General features: G+C 33.3%; 1 protein-coding gene across 1 annotated transcript in view; it reads left to right on the forward strand.

Moving 5' to 3' along the window:
* Window positions 1–10,918: 10,918 nt before the first annotated feature.
* The window catches only part of LOC118743811 (protein GDAP2 homolog), a 9,057-nt gene continuing 7,822 nt past the window's right edge, over window positions 10,919–12,153 (forward strand). The window contains exon 1 of the mRNA XM_036476574.1: window positions 10,919–10,965. Coding sequence (XP_036332467.1) covers window positions 10,919–10,965 — 47 coding nt within the window. The remainder of the gene's footprint in view (window positions 10,966–12,153) is intronic.

Genomic DNA, 12,153 nt, shown 5'->3' on the forward strand with positions numbered 1-12,153 from the left:
TGTGAAGTCGGTTATTAAGCAAAAACAAAAGTACATCTGCATTTTCACCTTATTAAATACATACATATATCGTAGCGAAGATATATCAAGTTATGTAAGTATTTTTGTTAATTTTCTTGTGTATTTGCGTATATTTTAGCAGATCGCCAAATGATAAAAAAAAACAGCTATGTCAACAAAAAATGGCGTTCACGGTGCATTTGACAGTTTTACCAATTTTTAACCGAAAAGCGTTCCCGTACATTTAGGGTTTTCTCTCTTTCTCTGAGAGCAATTTTGCTTTTTGACAGTTTTACGGATTTAATTCGGAAAAGTTTTGGAACGAAATGGCTTTTCACACCATCTTGGTTTATTTCAAAGTTCTTGTATGATTTATGAAATTAAAGCCATTCAATTTTCTATGAAAATGTTGGTCTAGTAACAACATACAATTTTTACAATACCTTATAAAAATATTTGGCTTTGCTCGATATGAATTACGACGTCTCGTAAGCCATGTGTAGCGTTGAACATCTATCGAGTATTCGAAGTACTTAATGGAATGTCAAAATTTGCTGGCTAAATTTTAATTACGTTTAGTGTCGCTTAACACACTGCAAATAACTGTAATTACGTTGATTAAATTCCTGCATATCATGCAGGTTGTGCAAAAACAAAATAACCCTAATAAACTTTAATAAGTCTGAACATTAAATGAATTAAAAATGTGCGTCGCAATTGAAGTGCATATACTCTCTAGTCAGTATACCCATCATACATATACATATAAATATGTACATAAGTATGCATATACATACGTACATACGTAAAGGGTGGTCCAATTAAAGATTTAATTTAAAAATGCAACGGTGGCTAATTACAATTTAGCTAGTGCTTATCACCTTTTTTTACACAACACAAAAATGCAATAATTGCAAACAACAAAAAGTTACGAAAAGCTTTAAAAAACGCCCAAAACCAAATAAAAAGCTTTGAAAAATATTTAAGAAGAAATTATTAAAATAAGAAAAAAATCTTGATTTGAAATACTTATATAAGATGTTTAGTTTAAACTTAAAATAAAAAATATCACCAAAAAATTAAGAGTAAGCAGAAAAAATTTAAACTTACCAAAAAATTTAACAAAAAAAAATTAAAGGAGTACAAAAAATCATAAACAATAGATAAAAGTAAAAAATATTAAAAAAAATTAAGTTATAAGGAAATAATGGCCCCTTCATAAATAAAAATGTTTTTGTTATAAGTTTTGGTTGCTTGGGTTAAATAAAAAAGGTTACCCAAATACAATAGAAACATTTTAGAAAAATCAACAAAAACACCTAATTAAAAAAAAATAAAAGGCATGCTTTAAGAGGTTAGTAAAAAAGAATAAAACCTACTCCGCACTACCAAAAGGCTAAATTTTCTGTAGTGTTAATTCTTTCCATTTAAGTAATATACGTTCTAGATAAGAACCATACCGGACCGTAAATAAGGGCTTTCCAAAAAATATCATACTCATCGGGTTCTGAGCTAGGTTTAAAGTTTCAAGTTTTATAGCTCATCAGGAAGTTGGTTAAAAATTGATTGAAAGATTTGATTACACACAGGTGAATCAGGAGCTTATAATAAATAGGCTTGACCAAAAAATTTAAGCAATGCAAGAACAGCTTGAGTTTAAGTATTTACATATATTTTGCGCAAGAAACCCCGATATTTTTGCCTTTCATAGCCGGTAGTTTAAAAAAATTATCCATAAAAAGTGAGCTGAAGCTCAGACTCAATTTTCGCACTGATCAAGTGAGTTCAAGGATTTATACTTAAAATCGAGTGAAGGTGAACTCTTTTTCGCTCTTTTCCGACTTTCGAGTTTTTCAGATCTCTTAAAGATTTTTTCGAACCTCTTTGATATTTCTCGGAACCAGGATTTCTCGGCACTTTTTTTGGTATTTTTCAGAAATTTTTGGTTTTTTTAATGCATTTTTGGTTCAAAGAAACATTTAAATTTTTACTCTGAATATCTAAAAAATAAGAGCCAAAGTATGGAAATATTAAAAGTCTAGAGTTTATTAAATGCACCAAAATACACGTTAATCACCTGTCATGTGAACGGAGTCTTAGGGTTGTAAATTCTTTACAATGAGATGAATTTTTGAAAAAGACATTCGTGACCTGGCGAAATTATAGAGGAACAGTTGACACGATGCACAGTGTTTCGACTATATGGAGGCAGGTGGAAATAATAGTACACCTGCACCGATTTCACTTAAACTTGACATGTGCTCTAGTTTTACTTAGAAATAGAGAATTATGAAATTTTGTAAAGTTGGAATAATTGCCACGCCCTCTACTCTTGTGGGCGGAAACATTAAATTTCATCCGATTTCGATGAAATTTAGTTTGTAGTCTTTATTTTATCAGAAAAACCTAAATATAAAATATGGCGAAGACTGGATTACTATAACGTTAAAAACTAAAAAAAAATGTGGGCCCAGTCATTAAATGTGATGGAATTTTGGGTAATTTTTGTTTCCTGCTTTCCCCTCTCAGAAAACAAAGGTTATACAATAAAATGACTTAGGTGTCAATACTTGCTTTTTTCCCAATATCTGGTGGGATTTTTTCATTTTCCGAAAAATTCTTTTCGCTAAATTATGCTAAAAGAAGCTAAAAATCAAAAATTAAGAAAATCAAAAATTACATATATTTAAGTCGCGCGCAAAGATCAAATTATATATTCGAAAACTACATAAAATTCTTTAAAATATTAGTCTAATTTCAATACCTGACGGACCGGTACTCACATTTTTTTTACTAATAATCTTTAGCATCTACATTTCAGAGTAAATTAGATTAGGTAAGAAAATAGGAAAATACCAAATAAATGATAAATACCTTCACCTGAATATTCCACGACATTTAGATAATTAATTACAGTTGAAAAAGGAACACTTTCTGTAATGGGTTCTGCGCCAAATGCAACTAAACTGATTACTCGGTATCGCGCCCATTCCCGTATTTTTTTTGGAAATGTATCGTTCGTGAAGAAGGGGGGTGAGTAAATAATGTAAAATTTGGTACTTATGACTTTTACTATTCCCTCTCTAAGTCAAACCGGTTTTTTTTTTACTTTTTTCTACCTGCCTCCATATAGTCGAAACACTGTGCGACGTTACTCTATTATAAACAGGCACTCTGTGCGGCCCTGCTTATGCTTGATTTCAACAAGGCATTAAATGACAAACAATTTTAATCACAAAGTTCGGCATTTAAAAAGCTGGTGTCCGTACGTTAAAAATAAAAGTCATTAAATCAATTTCCACTCGCCATTTCTTCAATGGTAAAACATTTCCAATTGCAATTACTCAAGAATACTCAAGAATTGTGAAGACGAATTAGTTTCGATCCAAATCTTAGTTTTTATAATTTTCCTTCTCATAACTATTTGAAGTACTCTAAGCCCCCTGCATAAATAAAACTTTTGCAAAAGTGCACAAAATGATACAGTGTTAGCCATTTCGTGGTTTTGTGGTTGGGGAGCTGTCAAACCAAAGTCATCTTTCAGTAAATAGTCTGGCAGTTACTCGTATAATTTTGTCTATTTACTAGCAACTGCTCGTTAGCTTCCCCGCGGCTAACAGGAACTTTTGCGATGAAAGAAAAACCAAGAAATTTTCATCGAAAATTTAAATTTTTCAATTCGATTTCTTAGAAAAATTTTGAGTATGTAGTTTTGTAGCCCTCCTTGATATATGAAAATAGCAAACATCTGAATTCAATTATGTGGTTGTATATTTAAAAATAATTGTCTTATACTATGTTCACGTTGAGCCATTAACTCGAGTTAATGGGCCATTTTGGAGTTAAACGGTTAACACTACTCATTAACTCGGAGTTTGCCATACAAATAATTTTAGTTTAACTCGCCTCAAACACCACTTTTCTTCGGAGTTAAAGCGAATGCAACCCTTTTTTTGACCGAATTTGGTTTGTGTCTTTAATAATCCAAACCTGCAACCAACTTGCCGACTGTTAGTTAGAATAGCAACAATCTAGCTTTGAAAAAACCAAAAACGCACCTCGATAGAACTTTTTATGTTGATTTCAACCCTATCAAAACTATCTGGCGGAAGTAAAAAATAAAGAAGACATCAGTGGTTAAAGTTTTTTTTGTTTTTTTTTTTAATATTAATATCTTCTGAACAACATAACCTATTAAAAAAGGAATGACGTCAAAATAAAGGTAATTAGGGGATATTTCACTTAGTGTACAAAATGTTTTCCTTTTTTTTATATTTTTAAGCCAGAAATACCTAAAACACAAAAAATATATAAATATATTTTTTTTTTCAAAAGACGTTTGTTTGAAAAGGGTTATACTATATACATCGTGTAAAAGATATTTAAATTATCTTTAAATTAGCATAAGTACTTTTGTGATCGGTCAAATAGTTTCCGAGATACTATAAATATAAAAAATATAAAAGTTTAAATTTAACCTCTTTTATTGGCTTTGATTTTTATTTGTGCCAAATAATATTGGTATGGTTGAAATCAGCACGAAAAGCTTTATAGAGTCACATTTTTGCTTGTTTTTGCGAAACGGTCGGTATTCCAAATCACGGCACTGTCGAAACCCTGGAGTACGGGAACAGGCTAAATGTGAATAAAAAAAAGTAAACAAACAAATGGCAATTTAAACTCTGAGTTTCCTTAACACCCCAATGAGAACACTTGACAGTTGTTCATAAATTCAAATCGTTAAACTCGAGTTAATTTTTCAACGTGAACATAGTTTATGCAAAAAACGCAACAAAGCGGTTTGGTGCAGAATAAAATATTGACATACAACTTATTGCAGTCTTTTGCAAACAAAAACTAAATTTTTTATGTCGATCTTCCACTCAGCCATCGATATTTACATTTTGAATTTGAATGAAATCCGTTCATATATACGACTTTTATAAACAACTCGAATCCAGCGACACCTAGCGTGTAACATATTTTGCCTCACGCAGGTAGCGTTCGTTTTGAATTTTAACGATATCGGTTCAGAAATACGACGTATATAAATGATGTATTTTGAAACGATTTTCCGTTTTCCCTTGTCAAATTTGGTTTGGAGGCGTAGTGCCGGTGTTTTTCGGAAACTTCAACAACGGACATGAGAACTTTTATAAATAATTAGTTTCCAGCGCCACCTATCGAGTGTTTGCAGAAAATGAATATGACCTATCTGTATATTTCCCTGCAATATTTTAAAATTTTGGTTAAAACGCACACAATGGAAAACAGCAACAGGTTTATTATACATACATACATACATACATACATATATGCACATTGGGGTGATCCAAATTAACTAAACTAACGAATTTATAGCCTTAACAGAACATATATACTGAGATGAAAATTCTCCCATTTGGAAAAATTTGTATTCCAATTTTCAAAGGTGTCGGTGGGCATTTAAAATTTTACATGTAAATTGTATGAAAAAAGAACCTTTTTTTCATTAAAAATGTTATAACTATTGAACCGTTTGAGGTAAAATTCAACAATCAACTTCAGGGTAATTTTTTAAAGAATTTAACGCCTTACAAGAATAGAATTTTATCTCAAACGGTTCAATATTTATAACATCTTTAATGAAAACCAATTTTTTTACATGTAATTTATATGGAAAATTACAAATGCCTAACGGCACCTTTTAAAATGGAAATACACATTTTTTTTCAAATGGAAGTGTTTTATTCTCAGTAAAATGATCTTTTGAAGGCCATAACTTTATTGGGTTAATTATTTTGGATCACCCTAATATACATATGTATATTGGTATATAAATGTATTTTTTTTTCGTTGCTCAAACAGCATTTTTGTGTAAATTATTTATTTAGTTAATGTTTTTGTGCGATGTAAATTACTGTCTAAATTGGCTTTCTATTAATTTTCAGTGATCATTTATTATCTAAATATAATAGACTAGAAGTGTGCTTAAAAATTAACGTATACATATACTTATTTATGTACATAAAATTTATATGTATGCACATACACATACATCTGGCACGACAGTTTACATATTAATTAGCCATTTTGTTAGCTAAAGTCCACTTAACACTTTTTTCTGAATGGAGTATTAAAAAAAAACAAAACATTTGATAAAGTAATTCAATTAGGACCTTTTGCGCTGATTAACACGATATAAGTATATATACATATATACATACGTATGCACATACAGGCAGAATTTTTACATAATGCATAGACCTACAGACATACTCTACTTATAAGTTGTCACGTTTGTGAGTATGAAAAACTTCTTAACCGCACAAAGATTTCATTTTTGTTTAGTAATCGTTAGGCAAACATTTGTGTCAGCACAGATAAACAGAGAGATTATGTTAATATTTTATACAAAACTGAAGTCACAAATAGCACCTTTGACAACTTGTTTTGTGAGCTTAAAATATTATGGTAAACAAAAAATTTTTATCGCTAGAAAAGTTGAACAGCAAAATGTAGAGAAAGAACTGCGAAGTTCCAGAGAAATGCGCGTAGTTACTTTGTATTGAATCGAACTTGATTTATGTGCATACTTTACAATTCGCCAGAAGGCAGAGTAATTGCGCTAACTTTCGTTTAATGCCCAGTTAGAGAGACACGTAACATCATTCTATTTTTACTAAGAAATAAGCAGTAAACTGAAGTAAGTATCTATATACAAACATATGTAGTTATTGTTGACGTCATTGTTGCGATTGACGTGCTTAAAAAAAAAACGCTAAATTATCTTTTATAATCAACACATGTTATTAAGCTATCATTGTTTTAGAATTATTTTCTAACTGATAAAATATGACTTTAGAGACATACTACATTTGTACATACAGTTGGAACTTATCTACAGCTGCGCATTTTTGAAAATATCTTGAAATGTGGTTTATTGGTTTTCATTTGCGTGATTTGTTTTTTTCTTTAATGAAAGTTTTTAAAAATTGCGGTTGTTGTTTATTTGTAGAGACACTACTAAGCCCCCGCCTATTTCGGTTCAACCTTCAATTATTGTCCTCAAGTTCAACTAACGGTAGGCCCAGGAAACGGGCATTTTCAGTAGGGTCGGGCCAAAGGGAGAGGGGTGTTAGTTGAGTGGGACTAAGCTGGCATGTGAAGAGGTGGTTTGTGTCGTGCGGGGAGTCTCCACTTGCCGGATACTCAGGGGGGTTATTGGGGTCGAGTCCGGACAGATAGCTGTTGAGGTGGCTGCAGTATCCAGACCGTAATTGGGCCAGGGTAACGCGGGTCTCTCTTGGAAGTTGAAGCTCCGTCTCTGCCACAGGTGGTGATTGGGCTGCGATCACGACATTTATAGGCCGGGAGCCTTGGTAGGCAGTGACCGACTCCCTATGAATGTCGTGGATGACTCGCCGGTACGTCGTCGGGTCCAGTGGTTGGTCGACCGCATCCTTATATGTGAATAGACGCCATTTGACGTGCCTGGGCGGAGGCTCCTTCTGTAGTAAGAGTCTCTTAAGGTGTTAACTTCTGTGGTACCCCACTAGAAACTGCTTACAGAACATTTTGTTGCACTCCCCTGCGAGCATTTGGGTGGTGCTCAGTCGACATCAGAAGGCACCTTGTCTATGTCCGGAGTGCGGCGTTCTGACAAGTCTGTAGCTTCGTCCACTGCGTCCATTTTGACCCCGGCGACCAAACTGGTGCTACATAAATTAGAACCGGCCGGCCGATTGACTTATATGTTGCCAGCAACGTTTCCTTGTCTTTGCTCCAGACATTGCCGGCGAGCGACTTGCGAACATTGTCGCGGCTCTGTACTTTGTTGACAACTGCGGTTTTGTGCGTGGAGAAGGAGGGCCAGCTATCAAAGGTGACCCCTAATTATATGGGAGCTGTCGGCGTGAATGCCTAGTTAGACCCTGACCTCCTTCGTCCAGGTGGTGAAGAGCATCGCCGTTGATTTCGTTAGTGAGAGTTGCAGAGAAGAAGCGAGAAAGGCTGGAGAGATAGCCGTTCACGAACAAACATATGAAGGTGCCTCACTATGACAATGATGTTCTGCTGACATCTGAAGGCATCTTGTGGGAGTCTTAAGTGCGGCGTTATGACAGTCCTTGTGCTTCGTCCACCACGTCGTACCAGTCCGCGGCGACCACGCAGGCTGTTAGTAGTTTAGAACTAAAACCTTTTCACACCGGAATGGCTAGAGTTTTCTTCATCAAGTGTTGTGGGTTCAGCGATCTAAACCAATTTAGAGTAGGCTTACCCTTTTTTTATCGACGTTACAGAGCTCAGCATCCAAACGAATTATTCGACTTCTGAAGGAATTCTGTGGTAGTATTATACCTTGAACTTCTAGGGCGGTAACAATCCGTGTCATAAAGTCCGCTCTGTTCTAAGATTCATAAACTCGCCTGAGCATTTGGCGCGCTGTTGCTTCTGAAATGGTGTATTCTAAATCCTCCACAATTGGCAGTGCGTTGTGCTCATTTGTCCATCATATTTTATCCTTATTAAGTAGACAAAGCCTCTTATATGTAAACCAGTGGTTTCCCTGCTAAGAGTCCACGTTAGGGATGATAACTCTACCTGTGGTGTTTTCTTTATTTCAACGCCAATTTTAGCCACAATTGATGGAGAGACCAGTTTTTACAGGCATTTAATACTGAAAGACGTGACAGATATAAAAAACCTTTCATCCCATCCCAACTTCTACGTTCTGCTAATTGTTTAACCCTCCCTAGTATGCACTATCTCTTTATACATATGTATAAATATATATTTGTGTTGTATACTTTTTATTAAAATGTGCATTCCTATTGATTGCCAAGTCTTCATTTATTCCGCTGTATTCTGGTAACTTCCACTTTACGCCGGTTTTTTTTTGGTAAACAATAATACAATATATAAACATAAACACACATACATACCAGTATTCTTGTTTGTTTTAAAGTGGTGATATCACCGAGGATCGTAATTAAAAATAAAACAAAGTAACCAATTTAAAAAGGTGTGCAATCGTTCTGCCATTTGGTGCTTTTTGCCCAAAAACTCAACGCTATTTTCATAACTTTTGGCACAAAACCTGTTACCGCTTTTTGTTTTTCCGTCTGGCTCATACTTGTCCTTTTTTTTTGGCGGGTAATTTTTTACGCGCACATGTAAATGAGATTTGTAAGCGTGCGTGTCGCGCCGGGTGGCGTTAAATTTTTATTTATTTATAAAAAAGAGGCGTTTTTCAGTCAGAGTAGCGTCTGACCGAATTACGAAAAAAAACTTCAAACGAGTATGTCACTCGAAAAAGTAAGTACTATGTAAGTAATCGTGTTTTCCATTACAATGTGTACTACATATGTATGTACATATAAGGCATTTTAAATTAATTTCAATGAAACGCTCTGAGTCACGTGGGTTCCTTTATTAACTTATTTGTGTTTGTTTTGAAAATGTTTAGCTTTACAATTTTAACGAATTATTATTACTTTAATTTTGAGCGTCATTAATTTGGCGATTAATGCAGCTTTATCGATAACCCGTTTTCGATTTTCATTGTTTGCAGACGATTTATAAACATTTATAAATTATCCACGTGCCCTTTGTGTTTGTGCAACAAAGGTAAATAATGAGAAAAGGATTGATATTGTATTTCGGGTTCAAAGGCAACTCTTCTCCAGTGCGAACAAGTAAATTTATTCGAGGAGAAGAAAAGAGACTCGTAGTTAAAATAAAGGGGCGCATTAACAAACATATATACATACGTATACATATATACATACATACGTAAACTGGAACAAAACTTTTTGGTACATAATTCAAAAACAGGACCTAATTTTATTGATAATCTTAAAATTATACATAATTTCGAGGCCATTTAAAAATTGGACATCAGTCCGAAGCAGCGTAAAAAACGACATAATTATTTGGTAATTAAAAATCTGGACATAGTTTTAGATAATATAAAAATTGGACATAATTTTATGGTAACTAAAAAACTGATCACGATTTCTTAGTAATTTAAAAAAGGATATCATTAGTTATACATACAATATGAGCATATTTTCTTGTAATTTAAAAACAGGAAATCTGGGCATTTTTTTATTTGTATTTGAATTTTCGATAATTTAAAAAACTCTACATAGTTTCTTGGTAATATAAATTTGTAATAATGCAAAAACTGGACATAATTGTTTAGCCATTTAAAAGATACATTTTGGCAATTCAAAAGCCGGGTACCATAGTTTAAAATTGGACATACAGTTTTGGTAATGTGAAAACTGGACATCGTTTTTGGTTAACTTAAAAACTGGACATAATTTTTGGCCATTTAAAAACTTGGAACAGTTTCTTTGTAGCTTAAAACTAGATATAAATTTTATTTGGCTATCAAAAGGCTGGAGATGATTTTTTTAAGTCAGATATATATATGTAGGTTTTGGATAATTTAAAAACTGAACATATATGACTATTTGTTAATTTTATATATGGCCATCATATTTTAGTAATTATTAAATTGATCATAATTTCATGGATATCTTAAACTAGAAATTTGTGTTTGAGTATTTGAGAAATGGACATCATTTTCGCAAACATATCCACATACATACATACATATTCTCAGCGCATTTTTTCATATTTTTTTGTTTGCTTTTCATTAATCATTGTCGCTTTCTAACGTATAAGAAAAAATTGAAAGCGTGCTAGCACGAAATGTTGGCCATATGGAAATGTATGTAAATGCAAGGCACCACTGAAAAATCCGAAATGGTATGGTTCTCGTTAGCAATGCAAATTGGCTTTGGCATTTTCGCTATGTAAAAGAGGCGTTCCCATCGTCTTCGGCTCCGGATGTAAAATGAGCTCTTAAAGGAAACACCAGTTAGTGCACGAAAGGAAATTGTTGGTATTTATACTTTGTAATGAAGCAATGCGATTAAATTATGGCGATTATGGCTGGTGCTCTTGGATTAGCTTGTAAGTGATCGTTTTGCTATTAGCTGTAAAAAAATTTGTAGTCATTGCAGACGAAGTTTCCGATTTCAGAATGTATGAAAGCTTAGCAGTAAAAAACTATATATCCCACTTTGGTATGTGTATTTAAAAAATGTGAATAATTTTTGGGCATTTAGGAAGTGTATATAAGTTTTGCTAATAAAAAATTGCATATTTTTTATGATTTGGAAACAGGTAATATCTTAAGGACCGAGCACTTACAACTAATTTTACCATTAAAAAAATTGGACATTGCTTTTGGAGCATTCAAAGACTGCACACAATTTTTGGGCTTTCATAAAATTGGGGATCTTGTGCAAAGACATATTTTTGCTAATTAAAAACTGTAAATTTTTTACAATTTAAATCTGGATAGTGCTTTCGGGACATTGAAAGACGGCAACTTAAACCTGGACATACACTTTTGTTAATTTAAAAACTTCATTTTCTTTTTTATTTAACAGAGAATTACTTTAGGAAAATTTAAGGACTAGACACACGTTGGTAGGAAATTCGGCAAGACAGATATGGTTTAACAGAATCTCTAGAAGGTGGAGACGTGGGGTTATGATTCGCTAGGGAAAACGGCACCTTTTTTCAGTGGGGGTTCCCTAATAGACTTAAGTGTGAAATTCCAACCACTTAGTTTAAGGCTTTACATTTATCTTTACATAAAATATACTGTATTTATTTATTAATCTCCACACCAGATGCAAATTTATCTTTGTACATATGTATGTACATATGTATGCATGTTAGCTTTCTCCATTTATGTGCATTCCAAGCAAAACATTTACATTTAAATTATCTATATGCATACCTACATTAGGGTGGTCCTTAAAAAACATCAAATGAACGATTTTTTTAGTCTCACTCCTCATTTTGGTTCCGATTGGAGACGATTAAGGCGTGCCGCACGTCGGGAAAAGTTCACATTCTTCTATAGAGACTCAAAAACTTAAAATCATTTTTTTTTCATCTAATACCCAAAATCGATACTACCATAGTCGAAGATATCACATACACATTTTGGTCTCAATTGGAGTCCGTTAAGACGTGTCGCAATGGGTCAAAGGCCAGAAATCTCTATGGAGACTAAAAAAATTGATTTTTTTTTTCATTTAGTATCCAAAATCGATACTACTAAAGTCGCTTAAAACGTTTTCATAG

This window comes from Rhagoletis pomonella, unplaced genomic scaffold (assembly GCF_013731165.1).
Source record: "Rhagoletis pomonella isolate Grant_MI unplaced genomic scaffold, Rhpom_1.0 Rhpom_scaffold_00007, whole genome shotgun sequence".
Lineage (NCBI taxonomy): Eukaryota > Metazoa > Arthropoda > Insecta > Diptera > Tephritidae > Rhagoletis > Rhagoletis pomonella.